A 27,662-nucleotide genomic window follows, 5' to 3' on the forward strand; every position below is an offset into this window, starting at 1 on the left:
CTTCTGTGCCTTCAGTAGAGCATCCGGCATTATCTGAGACACCTAAAACCAACTTGCTAGGGCGTCTGCGGGCGCGTACGGCAAGCGGGAGGGACAAACTATTCTTGACGTTTGGAGTCTGGTTTCCAGGTTAGTGTTTTGTCAGGGTTTGTCGGCAGTGTGCCTGTTGGCGGAGGCGAAATCAATCGGCTGGACCATGTCGGCCTTCGAGAAGCCTCAGATCATCACCCATATCCAGAAGGGCCTCAATTACACGGTGTTTGACTGTAAGTGGGTGCCCTGCAGCGCCAAATTTGTGACCATGGGCAACTTCGCACGCGGCACCGGCGTCATTCAGCTGTATGAGATCCAGCAGGGGGACCTAAAGCTGCTTCGGGAGGTAGGTGCCGGCTCGAGACTGCCCAGTTCCAAGATCTGGGACTGCCGTTGGGGGGAGAGTGCGGATCTTGGGGGTCGGGGGGGGGGAGTCTGTATTCCTTTTGGCCAAAGCGTTTGCTCAGCGTCCCCCCAGAGCTCCGCTCGAGCTGCGCGGGAGAAGCTAAGCTGACCGAGATTGAGGAATGCTTCACAGGCAAAACGCTTTGGTTGGAGACTTGAATTCTCGTCGGGCTAGTTCATCCGCGCGCCGCGGGTCCCTTCCTCCAGCCACCCCAGAGCCACTCGCCCAGTCTAGCGCGAGGCCCGTGGAAGTGACGTAACGACTTCCTGTTTAAATTCGAGGCCTTTCTGGGCAGCGCGCAGTTGTTTGTCGAGAGTCTCTTAATAGGTACAAGTTAGTAAAATGCTTTTTCAGACAAGCAGAGCCAAAGCAGGCACTGGACTGCCTGCTATGTAATCGGAGGAGACAATCTAACAACAATTATTCATTCAACAAGTATCAGCTGATTGCCTGGTATTCCCAGGCATGTAAATGACAACGTCCCCGATATCATGGACTTTATTTTCTAGTGAGAGAGAGAATCAGTTAAAGAATCAAACCAATGATACATAAAACACAAACCGAGATGAATTCTCTAACCTAAAGGAACACGGTTCTTTGAGAGTAAGCAAAAACAAAAAAACAGATTTGGGTTGAGTAGAAGCTAACTAGGCCAAATTAGGAGTAGAGGATAGCTCCAGAGGAAGCAGCTCAGCGATAGGTGACACATTTATCTCCTTCAGAAACAAAAAGAGTAGTAAGCAGGGACCAGACATTGCAAGAGCTGTAGGTCATTTAAAAGATTTATGCCTTTCTTTGTAAGAAAAATGGGACATCACTGAAGGGCTTTAAGCAGGGTGTGGCACGATCAGGTTTACAAGTTTTGTAAAAGATTACTAGTGAAAGAATTGGAGAATAACTATATTAAATAACACTTTTATACCTGTTTACAGTTTTTTAAATGTCTTTATTTGGGTTGCCTGAAAAAAAAAAAAAGATCAGTCATACTCAGATGTTTAGAGTCCTAATAGACTGCAGGGAAGTCTGTAACTCCAGGGACCAAAAGCTATGGAGAGAATCTGCTTGGAGGAGTTACGGCTTTTAGGGCTTAAACTGGTAGGTAAAGGGTGAATACACTTGCAATAGGAAGGATTACATTCGAAGGTACATAAGGCTCATCCCACTTTAAATTTCTATGAATGCCACTTTTCTTGTTCAGTTTGTCTTCTCTAGCCAGGCACTCTACTCCTAAACATGGCTTGTTCTTTTCTACCTTTCCTTATGTTGTTCATCACTTAGTCCCCAGTCAACACAAAGTAACTTTTCTTTACATTGCATTCCTATGGTACTTATTATCTGTGCCAGAAATATATCATTCTATCCCATGTATCTCTAATTAGATTGTAAGCTCCCGGAGAGTAAGGACAGTAGTTCTTTCTTTAATGTGTTATGTAAGAAGCAGCCGCTCAATAAATTACTTGTTAAAAGAATGAGTAAATTTATGTCTGTAAAAAAATATAACTTGGGACATTTAAATATTGGTTTATTGATGATCATTAATCACTTGGGGTCAGGAGTTGGAACAAATAGGAAACATTGGAATTGCAGAAAGAAAAGTGAATTATTAGGAACAAATACTAGTCAAAGCTTAACCAGAGAGTATCTATAGACTGCTGACTTCTTTTTATAAGGCTGTATGACTTGGGTACATTTCAGGAATACACTTGTTATGTAAAGAGAAACAGTGCTCTTTGTCTATTCTAGAGATTCTGGAAGATTCTAGCAGGTTTTTTTTTTAATAACTTTGCTTTTTAATGAAAGTAATGTGTGTTCATGATAGAATATACCAAAAATATAGATAGGAAAAAGGAGAAAAGTAATGTCACCCATCTCAACACTAGGAGTAACCACTTTTTATATTTTTGCCTATATCCTTTGGCTCTTCTCTTTTTCTACCATAAACTGTCCATTGAGAACCTGTCATTTCAAGGTACTACGCTAAAGAAGAACCAAAGATATTTGAAAGGTGAGTCCCTCCTCCTAAAGAACCTACTGTCTAAAGAGAGGATAAAACAAATGCACAAACAAATTTGAGAGCTTACATTGTATTTAGCTGTGATGATGCAGTGGAAAGAATATATGTTAAATACAATCTCAGTGATTCTCAACTCTTACTGTGCATCAGGATCACCCGAATGTGTATTGCTGCTATTGTGGTGTGTGTGTGTGTGTGTGTGTGTGTGTGTGTGTGTGTGTGTGTGTGTGTGTGTCTGTGTGTGTCTGTGTGTTTTAAAATATTCGTGCCTTGGTCCCACCCCTAGAAATTCTGATGCACTGGGACTCTCGCCTCTAGACTAGAGTGAGTCCTGGACATCGATTTTTTGTTTTGTTTTTTTTGCATCGGTATTTTTTAAACTTCCACCAGGTGATTCTAATAAGTACTAGGGTTGACTATCATTGGGCTAGATGAATTATTTGTTAAAATATTAGGAACCATACTTGATTATATCCTTGTAGAATTCAAGTCTTGTCCAAGATAAAATGAAGGAAGCAAATGGGTATTTGTTGGTGCCTCCTTATCTTGTTACTAAGCAGATAGATAGGGAGTGAAGGCAGGGCCTTCATATATGGTTAAGCAGTTTGTTGAAGTGCACACAGGTGTCTGGCCAAGGGTTCAAGAGAGAGCTGTAATCCATCTCTGTCTCTCATCAAGCCTTGCGTGTGTGAGACTTCCCTTAGCCCATAGCGGGCACCTGTTTTTCTAATTGGCCCAAAGGACTAGGGGTGGCCCTGCAAAGTGGAATCACAGTTGGGGTTAGTTACACTTTAAAAATTAGTAATAGGCTAATAAAGTTCTGCTTTTTTAGTCCCTGTGCAGCAGAGTTCACTGCTTGTTAACATTTGGGTGACTAAACCTTTTAACGTTAATTAAGTGGTGCCAGGATGTGGCGGAGGAGACACTGACAAGCTGTACTAGACCCACCCACAGACAGAACAAAAATAGCTCTGCTGGGAATTATGGATCCTGGGCTTCCTTAGTCAGGTTAACTTATTAGAGCAAAGAGAACCAACAGCTAGGTCAAATATGCTCATCACTGATGGTCATTTTCAGTATCATATGGCAAAAGTTAATATATACTAATTTTCTTTGTGGGACAAATTTCGCAAAATAGATCTTTATTTTTTTTACCCAGTTTTCCAACAAGAAAAGTTTTAAGTGTTTGCTGAATTCTTTGCATCTTTCCTTTTCCAAAGGTAAAAGATTTAACAGGGACAGGGAGGGGGCCCTTTTATGAACTATAAAAAAAATTAGCTTCATTCCAGTGTCCTCTTAATTTAGCTACTATTATGATTTCCATGAATGTCTAAGGAAAGAGCAAACACCTCTGCTTTTTTAAGTCCACTTGCCAGCATAGCTCAGCCTTTCTGAGCAAAGTGCAGCCCTCGCTGCAGTGCAGATGACAAGATGCTTATACATTTGAGTTTATTTTTCAGTAGCTTTCTATATTTTGAGTTTAATTTGATTCTTGCAGAACAGACCACTAGTACCTATAAATCTTTGATATAAGTATACAAGGATAAAAGAGATTTGATTTAAGGATGAATCAGGGAAGCATGAATACCATATATTTGTATTTTATAAAGACATGTATACACTACCAAACGTAAGGTAGATAGCTAGGGGGAAGCAGCCGCATAGCACAGGGAGGTCAGCTCAGTGCTTTGTGATCGCCTGGAGGGGTGGGATAGGGAGGGTGGGAGGGAGGGAGACGCAAGAGGGAAGAGATATGGGAACATATGTATATGTATAACTGATTCACTTTGTTATAAAGCAGAAACTAACACACCATTGTAAAGCAATTATACTCCAATAAAGATGTAAAAAAAAATAAAGACATGAATGAAGGTAAAACCAAAGGACACAAATCTGAAAGTAGGTTTAATTCAGGCCTCATTTACTTCACCAGTCTAGTTCAGGATTGGAACATTTCTTTGGTACTTCTGATGACTCAGGTTGACAGAATGGGGACTACATAAGAAAATGTTTATTTAATTGATTTACATACAGGCCTGGAGACAACGTAGTTTAGTAGAAGGAGCTTGGAATCTACTTGGCTCTGGGGACCTTGGGCAAGTCACTTAGTCCTCCAAGCCTGTCCCTCATCTGGAAAGGGGTGTCTCAAACACTTAGTTTGCAGTTGCATGTGTTAGAAAGAGAAAGGATGGTCTAGTACAGAAGAGCATCCAGAATAGTGTCTGATACATTAGTGTTCCCTGTATGGATGCCATTTTCATTATTGCATATAAACAACACCGGAAACTGTACAGTCTGTCCGGTGAAAACATGGTGGGAGAAATAGGAACATGACCTCTGGCAGTGGTTTCTCTCTCCCCAGCGCTAGGACTGAGCGATTAATCCATGTTCATTTATACTTTCATTTAACAAATGTTGAGCACCATCTACATGTTGAACAAGTTGGGCACGGCCCCATTCCCCTGGTACTCATTCTAGAAAGGGAGGAGATAGGTAATTGAATGAATACAAGAATTTTGTTGATAAGTGAAATGAAGATTAAAGAGGGCAAGTGATAGTGATTTGGGGGTTTCACTTCAGATTTGGAAGGGTAGGGAAGGCCTCTTAGAGGTGGTAACATTTAAACTGAAATCTGAGTTGGGAGAGGACATGATGACCTGAGGGAAGAGCAGTCGGGGCAGTGGGAACAGTAAATGCAAATTCCCTGAGGTAGAAATGACTTCAGTGAATCTGAAGAACAAAAAGCCGCACGTGTGGCTGGAGTGTGGAAGGGGAGAAACAGGAAATGAGGTCAAAGAGACAGGCAAGGTCAGACTTCAAAGGGCTTTGTACATTTTATATACCACAGGCCTTTGTACTACTCTTGTGAGTCTGTGCCTCTAAATGTAGATACATGTTGTTTCATTTCATTCATTGTATTTGCAATAAAACCCACTTTTAGAATCTGCGATGACAAATGTGAAACTAGTATAGGGCCCATCATGTAATGGAATGGTTCCCAGTTTGGTTTCTCCTAAGGTAGGAATTCTCAGATGTGTTCAGGTGTCAGAACATCTGGACATTATGGTGCTGTTTTTAGAACACCATGAAATATTGCAATAATCAGTTCCATCTCTGCACAAGGAAGGGTTTTCCCAGTAGAAAAATCTGACTGTATTATACATACTCTGATCTTTAGATCACAAGAAGTAACCATACATAAAATTTTTAATCCTCATTTCCAGGTTTTCTTATTGGTTTTTATTAGCTAGTATTTCCTAATAGACAAGCTAAAAAAGTTACTGAAGAAAACGTAAATTTGAGTAAAACATATCCATTAGCTGTGTGTGTGTGAGAGAGAGAGAGAGAGAGAGAGAGAAAGAGAATTTATGTTGGTACTGGAAGATCAGTGGTTCCAGTTGCATGGTTTCTCTATTCCAAAGGGCCTAAAGGCAAAAGTTAGGTAAAGCCATAACAGGAAAGCTTTTGCTTCCCAATTTTTTATTAGCAGCAGTAAACTCTTAGAACTGTGTGCTTACTGTAGGGACTGAAAAGTAGGGGTCAGCTTTTATCTGTTCCATGGCCTAAGAAGAATAGAGATCCGATCAGAGGCTCCCGGGGATAGCAGTGGAATTACAGGAAGCAGAATGCTCTAGCTGGTGGAAGAGACGAAAATGGGTGACCAGTCTTCCCAGGGCTACTTGGGGAAGAATTTTCCCAGAGAGTTATATCAGTGTATGGTGCAAGCCCTCCTGCAGCTCTTAATACCCGAATCCCTGGAAGCATATTCCTGTCCATCAGGGCCCACCTGTTTCTTGCCTGAGAGGCCTGTCTTCACCCTCTGCCTTAGATCATGGGAGCCATTATCAGTGACTTGGTGCTGGGGGAGACAAATGGGAGGAAGGGGTGGGTAGCTATTTTATCAGTTGGCCTCAGTTGGAAGTCTGAATTAGTTTAGCCAAAAAAAAGTGTGTTCTAATAGTGTGATTAGGTGATTAGCTACAGTGATTAATTAATTAATTAAGAATGATTAGCTATATCACTACTTTTTTTTTTTCAAGCAAAGCTTTCCTTTTTTAAAAAAATTATTTTTGGCTGTGTTGGCTCTTCATTGTTACGTGCCGGCTTTCTCTAGTTGCGGTGAGCGGGGGCTACTCTTTATTGCGGTGCGTGGGCTTCTCATTGCGGTGGCTTCTCTTGTGGCGGAGCACGGGCTCTAGGCAATGGGCTTCAGTAGTTGTGGCACGTGGGCTCAGTAGTTGTGGCTCACGGGCTGTAGAGCGCAGGCTCAGTAGTTGTGGCGCACAGGCTTAGTTGCTCTGCAGCATGTGGGATCTTCCCGGACTAGGGATCAAACCTGTGTCCCCTGCATTGGCAGGCAGATTCTTAACCACTGCGCCACTAGGGAAGTCCGCTATATCACTATTAATATGTTATTTCAGGTACTTTTATTTGGGGGAGGGGATGGTGAGGAGAACATAAGTGATTTGGAGTTGGAAACTGTCTGCTTTGTTAAATTGACAAGATTTTGATCTCCATGCTGCCCCATTGTGAGATAGGTTTTTCATAAAATTGGAAAAATAGCTGAAATAAATGAATATCAGTTTTCTGGTGTAGTGAATAACTGATGCTCTCTTGGACCACCTATATTAAAAAGGAGAAAAATAACATTCTGTGGTTTTGTGCTTCTCATCAATACGGTCTTTTATAACCGTGTTATTATAGGCGACTGATTAAACACAATTTAATCAAAGTTTACTGGACAATTCCAAGGAGGCTGTGAATGCTTTATTTTAGACCAGGCTACATAGTAACTGCTAATTTATCCAGATCCCAAACAGTGATAAAGCTCAGCAAGGTGGGAGTTTCCAAAGCCCTGGAGCATATGTTGATGTCTTTTGAATCATGAAGGAAAAGTTCAGTTATAGTTTGTGTTACGTGAATTTTATTTTCTTCTTTGAAAATTGCTATGTATATCTTATGTGGAAATGCCCAACCAAACATTGAAAGTGGCGGGGAAATTATTTTCACAAAGTATGTGAATCGGACCCACCCTGGTGGGGTGGGGCGTTGAAGATGGGCTCAGCAACTGAAGGGTTACAAGAGGAGGTGCCCTAGAAACTGGGGAACTCTGTGGAGGGGAAAAAAGTTCATCCGGATATACTGCTAAGTGAAAAAACATCAAGTTAACGAACACTATATTATGACCCTCTGCATATTAAAACAAATCCATATGTGGTTGTCAATGTGTAGAAAAGGGTCTAGAAGAATGGGGATTACTTCTGAGGCATGTCGAAGGGAAACTCACTTTTCATCCTTCAGTCTTTGGTTTTGTTTGAATTTTTTTTTATTTTATTTATTTATTTATTTTATATACCAGGTTCTTATCAGTTATCTATTTTATACATAGTAGTGTATATATGTCAATCCCAATCTCCCATCTCCCCCTTGCTCGCTTTCCCCCCTTGGTGTCCATGTTTGTTCTCTACATCTGTGTCTCTATTTCTGCCTTGCAAACCGGTTCATCTGTACCATTTTTCTAGATTCCACAGTTTTGTTTGAATTTCTATAGGGAACACGTATTACTTCTGTGAATGTTAGGAATAAAAAAATTAAAATAAATTAATTAAAAATTAAAAAAAAAGATTGTAAGAAACTAAGAGAAATTGTTTTGCCCTGTTGAGGCTGACAGTAAGTGGAAGGTGCTATTATACATCTAGAGTGTGGTGTGGGGCAGCCCTCAATTCCATATTGCCTAGAGTTTCCGGGGGCCAAGGCAGCCGGACAGGTAGACTCCAAGAGAGACTGACTGATTCAGTGACTTGGGCAGGTGGAGTTTGCATGTGGTTGTTTTACTGATGTGATTACAGTTGATCCTTGTACAGCATGGGTTTGAACTGCACGGGTCACTTATACTCAGGTATTTTTTAAGAGTAAATACTACAGTACTACACAGTTCAAGGCTGGTTGAATCCACGGTTGCAGAGGAACCTCGGATACAGAGGGCTGACTATAAGTTATATGTGGATTAACTCCTGTGCCGTTCAAGGGTCAATTGTTATATATAATACTTGGAGCAATAGTTTTGTTTTTGTTTTTTGGTCGCACTGTGTGGCTTGTAGAATCTTACTTCCTCCACCAGGGTTTGGACCCGGGCCCTCGGCAGTGAAAGCGCAGAGTCCTAACCCCTGGACTGCCAGGGAACTCCCAATAGCCTTTCAAATTAAAGAAACCTCAAAAGATTGGCTAATCCATGCTGATAGCAGTGCCTTTGGTGCACACAGGTATACAAATCTCTGTGTGCTGAAGGGGTCTCAGAGGACATAACCATTCTCAGTTTATAGGGTTTTTCAGGGAAAACTATAAGAGACGCATAAGCATTTTTGTTTCTTTAGTCACTTGGAAAGAATAATACCTTCATTTTGTCCTTATTCTTTGAGGATCTTAAAGAAGAATACCACATTAAATGCTGAAATCTGCATATTTGCAAACCAGTGAAGGTGTTAGAGGTGCCAGCATTTGAATGTCTCATTAGCGAGGTGAGAGGAAAGGCAAAACTCATCCTTTGGACATACAGGCATACCTCCTTTTATTGCACTTCTCTTTATTGCATTCGCAGATACTACATTTTTTACAAATTGCGGGGTTTTGGTAACCCTGTGTTGACCAAGTCTATCGACGCCATTTTTCCAATAGCACTTGCTCACTTTGTGTCTGTGTCACATTTTGGTAATTCTCACAATATATTTGTTCTGGTGATCTGTGATCAGTGATCTTTGATGTTACTGTTGTAATTGTTTTGGGGTGCCACGAATCACACCCCGACAAGACTGCAGACTTAATTGGTAAATGTTGTATGTGTTCTGACTGCTCCACTGACTGGCCTTTCCCCGTCCCTCTCCCTCTCCTTCTCCTTGGGCTCCTTATTCCCTGAGACACAACAATATTGAAATTAGCCCCTCAACGGCCTCTAAGTGTTCAGGTGAAAGGAAGAGTCATAGGTCTCTCACTTTAAATCAAAAACTAAGAATGTTTAAGCTCAGGGAGGAAGGCATGTTGAAAGCCGATATAGGCCAAAAGCTGGGCCTCTTTCACCAAACAGTTAGCCAAGTTGTGAACGCAAAGGAAAAGTCCTCGAAGGAAGTTAAAAGTTCTCCGGTGAACACACGAATGTCTCCATAACATAAAAGTACAAGATGAAGCAGCTAGTGCTGATGTAGAATCTACAGCAAGTTATCCAGAAGGTCTAGCTGAGATAATTCATGAGGGAGGGCACACTAAACAACAGATTTTCAGTGCAGATGAAGCAGCATTCTATTGGAAAAAGGTGCCAAGTAGGACTTGCATAGCTAGAAAGAAGAAGGCAATGCCTGGCTTCAGAGGACAAGCTGACTTTCTTGTTAGGGGCTAATACAGCTGGTGACTCTAATTTTAAGCCAGTGCTCATTGACCATTCTGAAAATCGTAGTGCCTTTGAGAATTATGCTAAATCTATTCTGGCTGTGCTTTATAAATGGGATAATAAAGCCTGGATAACAGCACATCTGTTTACAACATATTTTACTGAGTATTTTAAGCCCACTGTTGAGACCTACTGCTCAGGAAAAAAATGCCTTTCAAAATACTACTGCTCATTGACAATTCACCTGGTCACCCAAGAGCTCTGATAGAGATGTACCCATGAGGTTAACATTATTTTCATGCCTGCTGGTACAACATCCATTTTGCAGCCCATGGATTAAGGAGTAATTCCAACTTTCAAGTCTTATTATTTAAGAAATACATTTCGTAAGGCTATAGCTGCCATAGCTAATGATTCCTCTGATGGATCTGGACAAAGTAAATTGAAAACCTTCTGGAAAGGATTCACCATTCTAAATGCCATTAAGAACGTTAGTGATTCATGGAAAGAGGTCAGAATTTCAACATGGACAGGAGTTTGAAAGAAGTTGATTCCAACCCTCATGGATGACCTTGAGGGGTTCAGGACTTCAGTGGAGGAAGTAATTGCAGTTGTGGTGGAAATAGCAAGAGAACTAGAATTAGAAATGGAGCCTGAAGATGTGACTGAATTGCTGCAATCTTATGAGAGAACATTAATGGATAAGGAGTTGCTTCTTAATGGATGAGCAAAGAAAGTGGTTAGCATTTTTTAGCAATAAAGTATTTTTTATTTAAGGTATGTACATTGTCTTTTTAGACATAATGCTGTTGCACGGCTACAGTATAGAATAAACATAACTTTTACATGCACTGAGAAACTTAAAAAGTCATGTGACCTGCTTTATTGCAACATTTGCTTCATTGTGGTGTTCTGGAACCGAACTTGCAATATCTCTGAGGTCTGCTTGTACTTTTAAACTATACAAAAATGACTAAAGGAAAAGCATGATCATTTTTTTAAATCAGAAAACGTTTTAATTGCCTTTTTTATTGTGCCTTATTTAATTCCCATAATAGAGCCATAAATATCGTGGATTATGGATAGCTGCTTACATAAATAATATATCCTCTCTCTTTCCCTTACATCAAGATTGAAAAGGCCAAACCCATTAAATGTGGAACATTTGGTGCCACATCTTTACAGCAGAGATACTTAGCTACTGGAGATTTTGCTGGAAACCTTCATATATGGTAAGATTATTTCATCAGTGTTAAGACATGAGATAAGCAATTTTTTTGATAGTTGTGTTACTCTTCCTCTGAAAGAATTCTAACTTTGAAATGTTTTTTGTTAAATTTTAACTATTTATGAGAATATGACAGTTACCTCATATATATTTTTAGATTTCATGTTCAATATCCATTTTAAAATACTAACCTATTTTTCTTTAGCTATTTCAGATAATGTTTTTAATATTTATTTCCACACGTGCTGTTTGGTGCTAGCATTTAAGATCCATATTTGTAAATAAAGGGCTCTTCCCCTCCACCATGAAGGATACAGTATATAAAAATGCTCGTGTATAACACTAAAACATTAGATATCATTTACATTTTTAAAAGATACTTGGCATTACAGAATGAAACACTGTATTTTTGTATGTTTTAATTTTTTAACATAGAACTCTCAATTCATTAAAACTTTTTCTTTTAATGCTTTAGCTGAGTACAAGTTTTTAGGAACACATCTGTTGAGTAAATCAAGATAAACCTGTTTCGAATGAGCAAAATCACAAGTGTGCCAAATGCTTTTGTAATGTTCTTTTTTTAATAAATGTATTTATTTTTGGCTGCATTGGGTGTTTGTTGCTGTGCGCAGGCTTTCTCTAGTTGAGGCAGACGGGGGGCTGCTCTTCGTTGCGGTGCACGGGCTTCTCATTAAGTTGGCTTCTCTCGTTGCGGAGCACTGGCTCTAGGTACGCAGGCTCAGTAGTTGCGGCACTCGGGCTTAGTTGCTCTGCGGCATGTGGGATCTTCCCAGACCAGGGCTCGAACCCGTGTCCCCTGCATTGGCAGGTGGATTCTCAACCACTGCGCAACCAGGGAGATCCCCCAAGTGCTTTTAATTTTCGTGTTTTACCTAGAGTTATTTCCTCATATTTAAATTAGAGTTGAATAAATTGAAATTCCTCTGTAATTACTTTTCAGCAATATCTCTTAATCATGTAAAGTATACAGTAATGTTCTAGAGGAGCTGTCTTCCCTACATTATGTTTTCTATTCTGACCTTTCTTGATTCTAACTTAGAATTTGCTATTTGTAATTAAATTACATTGATATATTTATCTGTCTTAGAGTCATAATATAACATAGAATGAAGCTATTTTAATTCCCCTTGCTTTAACTACTTAATAATTAAGTTAGCATTTATTAGAATGCATTAGTTTTTACCTGCTCTGTCATAAACTTTCAAAGAACTTGGGAGAGAGACCAGTCTGAGTATTATTTTTTAAAATAAATATATTTCAACACAAGAATATGCAACAAATATAACGGTTGACTATCTCCCTAATAGAGCTTCCTAGTCTAGTGCACGTATTACTGCTTTATTTTCATTGGTGAGTCATAATTTCATGTTAAAAGAAGTGATGTTTCAAAGTCTGTGGAAACAGTTCTTTTAAATAGAACCTCAGTCCTGTTTAGTCTCTTGATGCTTTCACAATTACGCCACAAAGATAAACATCAACTCTAAACTAGGTTGAACTTCTCAAATTTTGATTTGCAAGATTTTACTGATAAATCTGGGCCCAGTAATAAATTGGGATTACGTGTCATGAAGAGCTACGTTCATTAAAAAAGAAGAAATATAAGTTGTTAAAAACTGACTTGTTAAAAAGAAATGTGGAAGGAGGCTCCAGTAGAAAAGCAGAAGAGGGGGGGCAAGGGCTGGGAGGCAAGAGAAGGGTGTATTAGCATAACCTACTTCAGCCACTCACCCAGCCCTGTAGTGTAGTCTTCAGACACACATAGGAGTGGGTACTTTCCTGCATTCCCTTCACGTAACTAACCTAGAATTAGACAAACTTCATCCAGTTTGACTGTAATATTTATTGTGACCAGCATGATGATAAACTGAAAAACATAACTAGTTGAAAATCAGTGTGGAACTCAGTGAGAAAATAATATATTATTAAGGAAGAAAGGTATACAAAGTAAACACTGCTCATATTTTAATCTCTCAGAAGATCCCAAGATCAAACTACCAAGACTACTTTGGAAATATTCTAAATCACTTTGCATTTACTCTGTATTTAAAGCAGTGATTATCAGACCTCAGTGTACCAGAAAGTCAGCAGATTTGGGGCCCCATCCCAGAGATACTTATTCGTTATGTCTGGGGAGGAGCCCGTGAATCTGCATTTATTAACAAGCATACGTGGTAATTCATGTGCAGAGGTCCTAGATCGATCATCTTTGAGGACCACTGAGGAAAGTGGGCTCAGGATTTAGAATTCCAAGTTGAATGATGACAACTCTCATTGAGGCCTTGAAAGAAGCTAAAGTGGAGAGGAAAATGTGGACGTAAGTGTGTAAATTACCTTAACTGCAAAACCCTTATTTTTAAACAAAAATCTCAATATGGCATGCATTCTTAAATTTGAGTAGTATACTAAACATTTGGGGCATGTGTAAGTAAGAAGCTGTGTTCTGTTGTTTAGGAATTTGGAAGCTCCAGAGATCCCAGTATATTCTGTACAGGGCCATAAAGAAATTATAAATACTATAGATGGTGTAGGTGGACTCGGAATCGGGGAAGGGGCACCTGAAATTGTGACCGGCAGCCGAGACGGTAAGTCAGAATATGCTGTGTATTTTACTTTTTTTATTTTTAGGTAAGTCTCTGTGCAACAGTATATTCTATGTGGAAATCTTCCTCAATCCTTGATCCCCTAAACCTAACATTCTACTTTTTTGATAGGCAGGTTTGATTGCATATCCCTCAGTTGTTTCAGACTTCGGGGGTATTTCAAGTTAGAGGCATAGCACTTACTATTTTAGTTTTGAGCTAGTTCAACTATTAACAACCATAGTTTCCTCTGAACCTTGAGGATTTAAAATGTCTCTACAGGTTTTTGAGGCAGCTGATGATATACTGTGGGTGGCAGCTTTTTTCTTTCTTTGCAAAGCAGAATTAGTACTTGTGAAAATGGTCATATTGACAGCTGCTTGAACACTGCAGTTCTGTGGTCTTTCCGCTGAGCATTGTAGAAAGCTCCAAGAGCTCCAACTCTGCTTTTCCCGCCTGCAGTGACGAACAAGGGAAGGTCTTTCGGTGTCCTGAGCTGTTCTGAATGTAACAGAGTCAGAATTTTTGTTGCTTCACAAGGGATATGTAAGTGATTTGGTACCTTAGTTGGTTCAGCTAGTTTTTTAGTGGCTGCTCAAGACCATGAGGAAATTGTTTCCAAAGAAAAGTGGAATTTAATTTTCTAATAGTTTCTCAAGAGCAGCTGTGTTTTAGAAATCAGGTATTTTTTTTCCAATCATAGAAACAGTGTGGAATATAGAAGGAAAAATAACAGTCTGCTACACCAGCATAACTATTAGATTTGTTTTCCTTTCCAGTCATAGATACAATTTTACATGTATTATCAGTGTAAATACGATTTTGTATCTTATTTATTTAATGTTTTGTCCTTAGGTAAATATTGCTGTTTCCATGTGGTTTTCATAATTATCATTTTAATGACTTCATAATATTCCATCCTGTGGATGTGTCACAGTGTCCTTAGCCATGCCCCTGTTAATGAGCATTCGATTTGCTTTAAGTTTTTGTTTATTTTGGGAGAGTGACTTTAAAATAATGAAGAAAAGATTATCATGTATATAGCTCTTTTGGAATAATCATACTTTATGATTTAAAAAAATTGTCAAACTTTCCAAAGTACCTGTTTACCTTATCAGCTACAGTAGATGAGGTAGATTTCCAGTCTACCCTACCAGCATTGATTTCCTTTTTTCCCCCCTAATTTTAGAGATAAAATGGTATTCCATTCCGACTTGTGTTAACTTCTTTCTATATTTGTTTATTAGTTAATTTTGCTTTGTGAATTGTCTATTTGTGTTCTTTTCTCATTTAACTGTTACAGACTTAATATAAATGTTATCAATTTGTATGAACCCTGTAGAATGATGTAACTCATCACATTTGTAGGAAATTTATTTCTCCTTGAAGCAGCCTTTTTAATGACCAACTTTATTTTATCCCTGATAAGTCTAGTGGAATATCTTCCCTTTTCCTGGATTTAGTATCCTTTTTTAATAATTTTTTTACCCTTTTCCTGTTCTCACTTACGCCTTTTAGCCACTTTATTATGTCTTTGTGTTTCTCAAAGTTAGTGACACTAGCTAGTTAGTTATCGTGTAATTTGCATTAAAATGAGGGAGTTGAAATTAAATTGAGAAGAATTATTTGTTACTTTTATTAACTCCTTCTTTCTTCTTTATTGCCACGGGGAAATTAAACTTAATTGTATATGAAATGGTATTCTAAAACTCCAAATAAGAAATCGTAGACGTAAAAATTACTTTATTCATCTGCATAAGAAAAATGGCAATGATTATATGAGTAGTAAGGAAAAAGCATTAAAATGACGCCGGCTTTATTCTAAATAAATACTACATTTGTTTTAGTCTTAAACCAAGAAAGTAAGACATGATTTGAATTACATAACATTTGTGTTTGCCTTGTCAATCATACCTTGTTGATGATGACTTAGGAACAGTTGTTGGCTTTTGTGTGTATCTATTAATCGGAAACCAAATCAGGCAGTAACATGTGGGTTATATCTCTGATATTAAGTGCAACTTGCCCAATTGGAAGTCAGAGAATGTGAATATTTTTCAGATACTATAACATCTATAATATCTTCATGTACATAGGAAGCCGTATGAAGAGAATGCAGAAGGAAATGTCATCATTCACTATTGAATTTTGCCAACTCACTTTTTTTAATGTCAGGAACCGTGAAGGTGTGGGACCCAAGGCAAAAAGATGATCCTGTTGCTAATATGGAACCTGTACAAGGAGAAAACAAGAGAGACTGTTGGACGGTGGCATTTGGTAAATTACTAAAGTACCCTTGCATTTGAAGTATCAGATGGTAAAAAGGACAGTGCTTCAAGAAAGTCCTAATAGTCTCTTTATAGTCTGTTTTGTGGATTATCTGACAGTTTATTGAGGCAAATAGACATGGTGTTTAATGGCAGCCTCTGGGGCCTAGGTTTGAATCCTCACTGTGCTATTTATTGGTTGTGTGTCCTGGGGCAGGTTATCAAGCTTCTCTGTTTTTTGCTTGCTTCATTTATAAAATGCAAGTAACAAATAATAGTGTTGTTGTGAGGATTCAGTTAGTACATGTAAAGTGCTTAGATATTAAGTGCTCAAAAATATTTGCTATTATTGTGTACTTCTGTTTAACTTGATAATATTGACCTAGTTTAGAACCAAATGCCATTAGTGAAACTAAGTAGAGCCTCAGATGCGAATGGTAACCTAACAAATCCTACATTTTACTATGTACAGAGTATGTTTATTTTCTAGAAAATAGTTATGCCATTACAGAATTATTTCTTATAAAGTTGTTAGCCATGTTCCTCTAGTAATATACTTAAAATGAATATTGATCTTGTAGGACTAATTGATGTTTGCCCTTGTATCTCTTACTGAGCACCAAAATTACAATCATTTTTGCTACTAAAGGATATGGGCCGGGACTTCTCTGGTGGTCCCGTGGTTAAGACTCTGCCCTCCCAGTGCAGGGGGCACAGGTTTGATCCCCTGGTCCATGAACTAAGATCCTACATGCCACACAGTGCAGCCAAAGATTTAAAAAAAAAAAGGAAGAAAGGATATGGGCCATATTTCATTTTAAACCTTTATTTTCTTATATAATCCAGTGTAGTTAACAGACATAAAAGTGAGATTAAATGATATATGTGAACTGTTTAGCTTTTTATGTTATTTTTAAATTGAATTGTTATTTAATCAGAGGAAAGTTTTAGATTTCCGATTTTAAAAATAAATTACCACTGAAATTGAGAGGAGATTTCATTGTGTGTGTATATTAAAATTACTCTGTGTGTATATATATTACAAGCAATAATATAAACTGAAGACATGCACACTTGTGCAGAAATTTCAGAGTTAGTGTTTAGAATCATCATATAAAAATATATGTAGTAATTAAAAAGTAATTAACTTTGGGTCCATTAAAGGCTTTTTATCATTGATCTAAGGGACGTAAGTTCCATTTTAAATGTAGGACATTAAATTTAAAGAAAGAACATTTATCCATTGATTTGACCATTTTTTGTTTGTTTTTGTAAATGCCAAGTATGTGCATAGCTGTGGTCATACAAAGGTGAAACAGACTCATATTCTTGCCTCAAGAAGTTTGTAATTTTAATAAAGAGGGCATGCTATCTACATTAATTATAGTATGAGGTAGGAGTGATAAAAGGTCACAGAAGCATGGATAAATGCAGAAGGAATCCCAAGGGAGTGATAACTGGAGAGGAAGAACATACTAACCTCAGACCAAGGATATGTAGCATTTGAACCACTGAAATTGGGAGGGGATTGCAAGCATTGGGAGGAAAGTACAGAGAAGGAATGGTGGTAGGAATAGCCTTAAAGATGGCACAGGGCCATGGCCAGAGGTGTTTCGATGGTCTGGAGGTAGTGGTAAACCTTTGGAGGCTTTTGCAAGGATGAGATGTGATCAGAGCTTTAGGAAAACTGAACTTGTGTCATGTAGGGGAGAGAGGTGAGTGGCAGAGGGAATATGAGTTCCGAAGCTCTTTGCAATATTCCAGGAAACACGTAGGTTAGATGCAATAAGAAGGGAGCAGAGCGGGTCGATTCAGAAGATAATATTGTGGCAAAAGAAATAAAATTTGGCAGGTTTTTTGAGATGAGGAACAAGGGGAAGGATTATTTCCGAGGTGACTGAATTTTGAGGCTGAATGTAGGGTGAATGATGTTATTAATTGAAGAAGTGCCACAGAGGATATGATGGTTTGTAAAGGAAGATGGTGAGGTCAGTTTTAGACATCATGAGTTTCAGATGCTGTCGTGTCATCTCGGTGGAGCCTACAGTGGAAATGCAGGGCTGGAGTTTATAAGAAAAAGGGAGTTGCAAGCAGCAGAGAACAAAGGCATTGGGTTAAGATGCCCACAGAGCCTGGCACAGTTAACAGGGGCTTCCCTCTCACCTAACACATTTTCCTCAGCAAGAGGTACTCTGGAAAAAAAAATCCCTGGATCCGAGCAGGATGTGTTTCACTGCAGATTATAGATTTACTTTGGGTGCAGTCATCCATACAACTAAAAATACATCACAGTGCACCACAGCTTATCTGAGGTTTCCTTGCAAAGACGAGATAACACCAGAACAACATTTTGCAAAATATAAATAAGTTTAAAGTAGTTTCTATTGGCATCCAAATATAGTTACTGCCAAAGAAAGCAATGGAAGCCTAGCTGTATTTATTCTACCAAATCCTACTACCATTTGAACTGTTAGTCTTTGCAAATAGAGAATAGAGAGAATTTGAAATCCAATAAACACTTTTATGTATCCCTTGAGTGTACAATCTCAATGAATGAGCTCTTTCTTGTAAACAATATTAGATACCAAATTAATAATCTTGATGTCCTGTCAGGGTTAATAAAATGAGATTCTACCTAATGTGATTTCTTCACCTGATTTGATACAAGTTATCTGTGTAGTTTCGTAAGTTTTTTTTTAGCAGTCTTCATATGAGCATTTATGAAGGTCTGAAATGTTGTGTTTTGATTTCCAGGCAGTGCTTACAATCAAGAGGAACGTGTAGTGTGTGCTGGCTATGACAACGGAGATATCAAGCTGTTTGATCTCAGAAATATGTCTTTACGGTGGGAGGCAAATATAAAAAATGGGGTAATGTACATTTGGATTCTTCCCAGATTCTCTGAATGTGTTTTTACCCACCCTGAACTACTACAAAAGGAAAGCTCCTCTAATAACTCATTTCAGTAAAACCCCTCTGTGCATGTATGGTTTTAACCTTTTGGGGCTTAACCTTGGAGGGTCTGATAAAAATCAGGGATGCTCTCATCAGAAAGTGAACACACACCCAGATGTGGTGTGATGTACCAGGTGAGTCACTACGCCTGTGGTCCATCTGTGGACTCCTGTGGACCATGCAGTGTGGTATTAAAATGACCTAGTAAGAGGCCTTCTGCTAACATCAGGAAGCTTGAACTTGTAATAGCCTCCCAAGTACTTTCTGGTTTTTGGTTCCCAGGTTGTACATCTTTAGTGAAGAATGTGGTTCCCTCCTGTTTTCTCTAGTCAGCCTTGACTTAACTTTATAAAATAATTACATAATAACAGTAAAAAGCTAAATTATGGCTTTTCAAATGTACCCACGAGAACAGGGTACCCTAGATGATTTTGTGGATCTTATTAACCAAGAAGAAATTTTTATAGTTACAAGTATTTGATATATGGATTCAAAGATAAAGTGATTGTTTAAAATGCTTTCACATGAACTGATAATGTTAAAGTTGTTTTACTTAGTTTGAAAGAACCTCTTGAATTAATCATTATTAAAGAATGATCACTAATAAATATTCTCTATTTTCAGGTATGTAGCTTGGAGTTTGACAGAAAAGACATAAGTATGAATAAGTTAGTAGCTACGTCTCTGGAAGGAAAGTTTCATGTTTTTGACATGAGAACACAGCATCCAACCAAAGGTTTTGCTTCTGTTTCAGAAAAGGTAAATACGAGGGAAATGTCTTTCTATGAAGAGGAATATTCGCTATAGCTTGTTTTAGACGATAAATAGAATTAGTCACCAAGTTCCTTCCAGGTTTTTATATGAAGGGAGCTATTTTTAATATATTGCAGGATCTTGACAAGCTTTTCTGTGCAAAGAGTACTTTTCTAAAGTTTGTCAATTTTAGCCTTTTTTTTAATTATTATTGAAGTGTAGTTGATTTACAGTGTTGTGCCACTCTCTGCTAGACTTCTTGATTATAATAAAGGCCTCAGTTGGTAATGACTCTTATTTTGTAGTTTAGGAGCAATCGCAAGAAAACTAGCTGGTTTAGGAATTTGGTCAACAAAACCTAGCCTGGTGTTTCCTAATAAATATATATTTGTATTAATACCTAATTATATACTTTTAGGTATATGCCAATATATATTCAATACTAATTATATACTTTGCAAAGTATATCAACATATATACATTATGTCATTTCATCACATTTTATTTTTATATTCCAGTTTGATATATTAAATGAGATTATTTAAAGTGCAAATCACTGTGATTGGTACATAGTAGCAATGTAAATACAAATTTATTTATTCATACATACATATATGCATACTTTGCCTTGTTCCCAATAGTATTTTAGGTAGCTTAGAGGGAAACATTTGGTATTACAACATTAGAAAAATTGATGAAGAAAGCTGCACAAATGGAAAACACTGGTTTAAAAAACTGAAGTTGATGTCTGGAGTAAGGGCATTGCATAAAATTCGTGCTGAAACATCCTGTCATTTGCAAGAGATGGGTTGGAAATGTCACTCTGAGCTTTCTTGAATATAAAAATAAAGAAAAATCAGTTATAGATTTGTAGTTTCCATAAGATTAAAATATGTAAGTTGCTCAGGAAATAAAAATTCACTCCCTTGCTCCCTTTCCCTATGTCGTGGAGTCAGTAGTACTTCCCAGACCTTCCTATTTTGTCTTATTTCATTATTAAAATAATTATTATTGCATGTAAGTTACTGTTACTGCCTGATGAACTATATTCTTAAGATAACTAACTATACACTATAATATTGTTTGCCTTTGTCATTTCAGAAGTATCTGTCCACAACATAAAGCACTTACTAAATTGTTCCAAATACGAGTGCAACACATTTCTCATTAACGGGAAATTATAGTGTGTCTCCAAAATTTTTTTGTTACGTTTAGTTAATCCAGTAATTGCTAAATCTGTCAAATACATGACTGGTATATTTTAACAAGTCATTTCCCCTCTTTTTGCTTTTTATCAACTTCCAGGAGAAAAAGAGAAGTTTAAGCTACAAAACAAATTAAGGTTTAACAGCTTGAACCTAATCACTTGAGGACTCTCACACACTTAAAGTGTGCATTTTGAGATATGTGTTTTTCTCTGCTAATGGTAATTCTCTTAAAAGACTATTAAAATCAAATGTCAAGACTGATCATCAACTAAAATGCAAAGTGTCTTATGTGTGGCTTAGCTCAAGTTGGCTGGTCTCATTGCTTCTGTAAAGCAGAAGTCTTTCCTTCCTCCCTCCTTCCCTCTCTCTCTCTCCCTCTCCCTGTCTTGTTAAATTCTCCACAGTGAATGTAGCATTATTAGGATTGATTTACAAGCTGTTAACCTTCATCCAGTTGCCATTTCTATCCTTTTGTTTAATATGACTGATAAAGGCCTGGGCTTATTATAACCATAAACACCGTCTATAAGTCCTCCCGGTACTTATTTTGAAGACTAGACAAGTCAAATAGTGTAAATTGAAGGTAAGACTCTGAGAGCTTTACATTAAAATTCATTCTGTTTATGGGAACTCTCAGTACTTTCCACTCAGTTTTGCTGTGACCATAAAACTGCTCTAAAAAAATAAAGTCTATTAAAAAGAAGTTCAATCTATCCTTTCTTTCCCTTTAGGAAGAAGTATTTCTTTGTATTTTGAGGCTTTTTTCCTCCTTAGAGTGAGCTAGAGATATTTAAATTATTTGTGTAATTTGTATGATACTATAAGGTTAAATGTTAAGACTTTTAATCTGATAATCTTTCTTTTTAATCCAGCAGAACTTTGTTTTGTAAAGCAGTAAAGAGGAATGGTTCTTTTCCTAATTCCTGATGAGCCCCTGTAACTCTCTGTAGCCATTATAAAGAGAAGTGCCAGAAAATAGTTAACTTTTATAATAGTAACTATAATTGAAGTGATAGAAGCTGTTGAAATTGTTGTTGAAGTGATAGAGGTAAAAATCTTTTTTTTTTACAGGCTTCTCTTCTAGGATGGTCTTTTTTTCCTCTATTTTATTGAAGTGTAGTTGATTTACAATGTTGTGTTAATTTCTGCTGTACAGCAAGGTGATTCAGTTAACATATGTATACATTATTTTTCACATTCTTTTCCATTATGGTTTATCACAGGATATTGAATATAGTTCCCTGCGCAATACAAGTAGGACCTTGTTGTTTACCATCCTGTATATAATAGTTTGCATCTGCTAATCCCAAGCTCCCAATCCATCCCTCCCTCACCCCTCTTCTTCCTTGGCAACCACAAATCTGTTCTCTGTGTAGGATAGTCTTTCTTTATCATATAAACTTATAAACCACTTGTGTGCCTCTCATTCTGTTCAGGCTCATAAATCGACTGTGTGGCAGGTCCGACACCTACCACAGAACAGAGAGCTCTTCCTGACAGCGGGAGGCGCCGGCAGCCTGCACCTCTGGAAGTAGTAAGTTCCTACCAGTGCACAGTGCTCCTTTTTAAGTTACTTGTGGGTGTAAAGTAGGATTCGATTAAACTTTTTGTCTGTTTTTCCTCCTTTGACTTGGTTCATTTTGATATGATTTTAAATTTCATGGTATTACATAAGCATTACTCTCTAAGCCTTTTTTTTACTCATATACTTATTTTATACTTTGTAAATATTAACATTCTTTTGACACACCAAATATGTATTTTAGTGACATCTTCCATATATTAGAGTAGCTTATGAACAATTCTTTTCATATATTTGAAATCATGCTTTTTGCTAGTTTTTTTAAAAAATAGGAAAACTTTGACCAAAGGCTTTTGTGAAATATTATAATTCAGCCATTAGAGCAGTACCTCTAGAAGAAAGGAAGAGGGTTGAAATTCTTATTTTCGGTTCCTGATAATTGACTTGCCCAAGTTCAGGTAACATCACTATGATAGAATGGACACAGAGCATGAGGACCCTAATTGGTCTCCAGGAAAAGCCTTGTCATTGCGTTTGAGCGTCAGCCCTTACTATATATTTGCCTTTTCCAGTGGGCTTTTCTCTTTCCTATAGATTCTTTCTTCTTTTCCACTTAGAAAAGACCCTTTAACATTTCTTTTAAGGTAGATTTAGTATTGAACTCTTTTAGTTTTTCCTTGTCTGAGAAGTTTTTTTATCTCTCCTTCTATTCTAAATGATAATCTTGCTGGGTAGAGTATCCTAGGTTGCAGAATTTTCCCTTGCAGAACTTTGAATATATCATGCCACTCCCTTCTGACCTGCAAAGTTTCTGCAGAAAAATTAGCTGATAGCCTTATGGGGATTCCCTTGTATATGGCTTTTTGTTTTTCTCTTGCTGCCTTTAGAATGTTTGTATACTTAATGTTATCCCAGAGATCTCTTAAACTGTTTTCATTTATTTTAAATAAATTTATTTATTTTATTTATTTATTTTTGGCTGCATTGGGTCTTCATTGCTGCACGTGGGCTTTCTCTAGTTGTGGTGAGCGGGGGCTACTCTTTGTTGCGGTGCACGGGCTTCTCGTTGCGGTGGCTTCTCTTGTTGCGGAGCATGGGCTCTAGGCATGCGGGCTTCAGTAGTTGTGGCTCATGGGCTCTAGAGCACAGGCTTAGTAGTTGTGGCGCATGGGCTTAGTTGCTCCGTGGCATGTGGGATCTTCCCGGACCAGGGCTTGAACCCGTGTCCCCTGCATTGGCAAGCGGATTCTTAACCACTGTGCCACCAGGGAAGTCCCTGTTTTCATTTTTTAAGATTTGTTTTTCTTTTTGCTCTTCTAATTGGGTGATTTTCATTATCCTATTTTCCAGATCATTTATGTGTTCTTTTGTATCACTTACTGCTATTCATTCCTTCTTGTATTTTTTTTTTTCACCTATTGAGTTCTTAATTTCTGATTGGGTCTTTTTTTTTTTTTTTTGCTGCATTGCGCCTTTGTTGCTGCGCACAGGCTTCTCATTGCGGTGGCTTCTCTTGTTGCGGAGCACGGACTGTAGAGCGCAGGTTCAGTAGTTGTGGCTCACGGGCTTAGTTGCTGCACGGCATGTGGGATCTTCCCGGACCAGGGATCAAACCCGTGTCCCCTGCATTGGCAGGTGGATTCTTAACCACTGTGCCACCAGGGAAGTCCCTGATTGGGTCTTTTTATGTTTTCTAGTTCTTTGTTAAAATTTTCACTGTACATCTATTCTTTTCCCTAATTCAGTTAACATTTTTATTACTAGTGCTTTGAATTCTTTATCTGGTAAATTATTTGTTTCATTATTTATTTTTTCAGGGGTTTTCTCTTGCCTTTTCAGTTGAGTGCAGTTCCTCCGCCTTTTCATTTTGCTTAACTTTCTCTGCCTCTATGAATTTAGTTGAAGTAGTTACTTATTTAAGTCTTAAAGGGGTGTTCTCATATGGGAGGCTCTTTGGTGAGAGAGCTGGATTTGACGTGGACGCAAGTTACATCTTTGGGGTGTGCTGGCAGCTATCACCCTGGTCGGAGATGTAGCTGGAGATGGAGGGGCTAGAGCTGGAGCCACGTATGAGGTGGGATGTCCCCTCTGTTCAGTGGCCATTGTTGCCCTATCAGGGTAGGGATCTGATCCCAAGTTGCTGGAACAGAAGCCAGGAGGGTCGGCCCAAGCTAGCTTTATGCTCTTTAAGTGTGTTTTTTCCTCCACCGGCACCCTTGCCCTGGAGTGGGAAGGTGCTGAAGCAGGTGCGGCCCGTGCGGACTCTCGGCTTGTGTTGGCCACGGACCAGGGTCCAAGCTGTCTCTAATGCGCTGCCTGTGTAGGCGCCCACAGTTGTTTTCCCTTGCTCTGTTCAGGTGTATCCACGGGTGCAAGTCCCCTTTGTCCCTCACAGCTGAGCACTGTCCCCAGCTCCCTCTGCCCCACGCTGTTGTGGAGCCACACTGCAGGGCGGGAGGGGCCTGTGTAGACTCTTGGCCTGTGTCGGGAGGGGTGAGCTGTGTGGGGCAGCGGCCGCCATCAGAGGTACAGGCTGCTTCTGGTGTGCTGCTTGAGTGAAGAGCCAGCAAGAGGCACTGCTGCCCCACCGGCCTCCGCCCTGGGGCGCTCGCCTCTGAGTTCCAAGATCGAGTCTTTTCCCTGATCATAGCTGCCCCAGATCCTGTGCCGTGCTGTGCCGTGGAGTCAGTGGGGCTGGTGTGTTCGCTTGTCTTGGGCTGGGGCACACGCCAAGGCAGTTGTGGGAAATCCAGCAGCCACTAGGGCAGACCTTTCCGCCCTGCCTTGGGGGCAAGCCAGCATGTGGACACTCCTCACGAACAGAACCTGGGCTTCTGACAGCCTTCCTGTTGTTCCCAGCGGCCCTCCAACCAGCCAAGGGGGCTGGTCTCCCCAACGTAGGATCTGGGGACTGGGGGTGCCCGATCCGTAGCTCTCATCAGTCACTCCCCAGGGCGGGCGTCCGCCTGTGTATTCTCCCTTTTCCTGAGTCCCCTCCCAGGGGCACAGGTCCTGACCTGATCGCTTTTCTTCCCTTCCCACTTACCTGTGTATCTCTCTTGCAGCCCTGGTTGTACAGGAGCCCTTCTGCCAGTTTCCAGTTAGTTTTCAGTGAGCTCTTAAAACTTTAATAGATGATATGGAGGATTAGAAAAAAAATCTTGATGTTATCTTTTAAATACTAAATAACTGCAGCCTCTGCCAAGAGACATGAAAAATGTTCTGTAACCTGTTTATCCGTCTGAATGTGTTATTCCTTTTAAAAATCAAAAGGGGCTTCCCTGGTGGCGCAGTGGTTGAGAGTCCGCCTGCCAATGCAGGGAACACGGGTTCGTGCCCCGGTCCGGGAAGATCCCACATGCCACGGAGCGGCCGGGCCCGTGAGCCATGGCCGCTGAGCCTGCGCGTCTGGAGCCTGTGCTCCGCAATGGGAGAGGCCACGACAGTGAGAGGCCCAAGTACCGCAAAAAAAAAAAAAAAAAAAAAAAAAAAAATCAAAAGAAGGTGTAGGGTCTGTGAGGAAGAAAGAATAGAATGTTATCTGCTTATCACTACTTCTGTTTCTGTTCTGCTTCTGAGTTGCTTCATGCCTTTTAAAGTCTTGGTCTTTATTAGCACTTTTGAAATAAAGGTAGTATCATAGTTGATACCTAACAGGCTTTAAAAGACCTTCTGAGGAGGAATACCCCTGTATCCCTCCATGGGGGAGGGGTGTTCCATTTTTCCCTCTCTCAAATCTAGACCAAGTCATAGTTATGAGCTGTTACCCTTCAGCCCTTATCATTTTATAAATTTATATTTTCAGCTGATAGAAAATCAAATGTTCTAGGAATCACTGTTTTCTTTTTTGAGGCAATGACGTCTAGAGCACCAAGTCAATTTATTAAAGAATGCTAGATCAACCTAGGACTTTCATAGTAAAAGAAAAGATACCTACTCATGCTGAACAGAAATGATGTTTAAACGTTTTTAGTAGATCGAAAGCTTCTTTATGAGACTTTGGGGGGCTGGGATTGAGGTTGAAATATTGTCTCCTTATTTCCATACAACTCATTATTAGAAAGATGCCTTAAGTATTTATCAGTTCCAGTAGTCAAGTGAGAAATAAAAATAGTTATTGGAGTATATGTATAAGAATAAAATGACGGATGCTAAGACTTATCTCCTCTTACCACTTTGATCTTGTTTTCAGCGAATACCCAATTCAGCGGTCAAAGAAAGATTCCGAGGGTGTAGAGATGGGAGTTGCAGGTTCGGTCAGCCTTCTGCAGAATGTTACATTGTCTACCCAGCCCATTTCAAGTTTGGACTGGAGTCCAGATAAGAGGGGTCTGTGCATCTGTAGTTCATTTGATCAAATGGTAAGAGTACTGATTGTTACAAAACTCAACAAAATTTGATTTGAAGACTTTGGACTTGAAACCTTCCAAAGCAACACTCAGAGAATTTAGACTACGTTCTGGGATCCTCTGATTCTCATTGAACAAAGTGGGATTTGACTGATGAAAAAAGGACCCAGATGCAAACCTCTGGGCCAGCATCCCTCCGGGTGAAGGCCACATGGTGTGTCCAGTGACCGGACTGGATGGTGGTTTGCTGTTGCACATGGGGGCACCAGAGTCTCCAGCGCCAACTCTGTTCCTTTCCCCTCTATTTCTAGTAAAAAGTTGAAAATTTTCTATATTTAATTATTTTAAATTCATTTTGCATCCCCAAAGTTCCATATTCTGTAGTAATACTTGTGTTGCATTTTAGAGTTTACAGTTTCGTAGCAGTGACTTAATTTGGTTTAAAATAGTTTGCCTTGGTAAGACTATTGTGAATTAACCTTCATAAATAAATACACTTTGAGACATTTCAGTGTCAGTAAATCTCTGTAAAGAACATTACTTTATAAAATACCAAAATGACATGATCAGCCAAGATTTAGGCCATTGGTCTCGACCATTTAACTCATAAAATGAAATACTATGATTGACAGAGACCTCTTTTTTAACTTAAAAAACAGGAGTTGAATTCCTGAGACTTTCTGGTTGTTGATTGTGGTTATGTTGTTTGAGATGTATAAGATTGTGGGGCTTTTGTAGCCTTGTTTTTTTGTCAAACTTTCTAATATATTTTGTGAATAAATTTTGTTTTTGAAATCTGTAGAAGTTTTGATTCTTTTTTTTATTTATAAATTTATTTATTTTATTTTTGGCTGCGTTGGGTCTTCGTTGCTACGCGCGGGCTATCTCTAGTTGCGGAGAGCGGGGGCTACTCTTTGTTGCAGTGCACGGGCTTCTCGTTGCCGTG

The 27,662-nt window shown here is 39.0% G+C and overlaps 1 protein-coding gene across 3 annotated transcripts; it reads left to right on the forward strand.

The window, feature by feature from the left end:
- The first annotated feature begins 115 nt into the window (after nucleotides 1-115).
- Nucleotides 116-27,662, forward strand: DNAAF10 (dynein axonemal assembly factor 10). 3 transcript variants are annotated; one of them, XM_069541270.1, is made up of 9 exons: nucleotides 496-2,444; nucleotides 10,966-11,066; nucleotides 13,270-13,397; nucleotides 13,535-13,665; nucleotides 15,838-15,939; nucleotides 18,684-18,799; nucleotides 19,509-19,643; nucleotides 22,282-22,379; nucleotides 26,560-27,661. In XM_069541270.1, the coding sequence occupies exons 3-9, from the start codon at nucleotides 13,339-13,341 to the stop codon at nucleotides 26,765-26,767; spliced, it is 849 nt and encodes a 282-aa protein (XP_069397371.1). In that variant the 5' UTR covers nucleotides 496-2,444; nucleotides 10,966-11,066; nucleotides 13,270-13,338; the 3' UTR covers nucleotides 26,768-27,661. The 3 variants fall into 3 exon arrangements, with proteins under 3 accessions (XP_059882450.1, XP_069397370.1, XP_069397371.1); XM_060026467.1 differs by lacking the exons at nucleotides 496-2,444; nucleotides 13,270-13,397 and adding an exon at nucleotides 116-379 and having other exon boundaries at nucleotides 26,560-27,662; XM_069541269.1 differs by lacking the exons at nucleotides 496-2,444; nucleotides 13,270-13,397; nucleotides 26,560-27,661 and adding an exon at nucleotides 116-379 and having other exon boundaries at nucleotides 22,282-22,380.

The sequence above is a fragment of the Delphinus delphis genome, chromosome 12, assembly GCF_949987515.2.
Source record: "Delphinus delphis chromosome 12, mDelDel1.2, whole genome shotgun sequence".
NCBI lineage: Eukaryota > Metazoa > Chordata > Mammalia > Artiodactyla > Delphinidae > Delphinus > Delphinus delphis.

Coding starts and splice junctions, on each gene's coding strand:
- DNAAF10 (XM_060026467.1), top strand. CDS start 197: ATGTCGGCCTTCGAGAAGCCTCAGATCATCACCCATATCCAGAAGGGC. Junction 15,940..18,683: donor CTGTTGGACGGTGGCATTTG/GTAAATTACTAA, acceptor TTTGATTTCCAG/GCAGTGCTTACAATCAAGAG. Junction 18,800..19,508: donor AGGCAAATATAAAAAATGGG/GTAATGTACATT, acceptor CTCTATTTTCAG/GTATGTAGCTTGGAGTTTGA.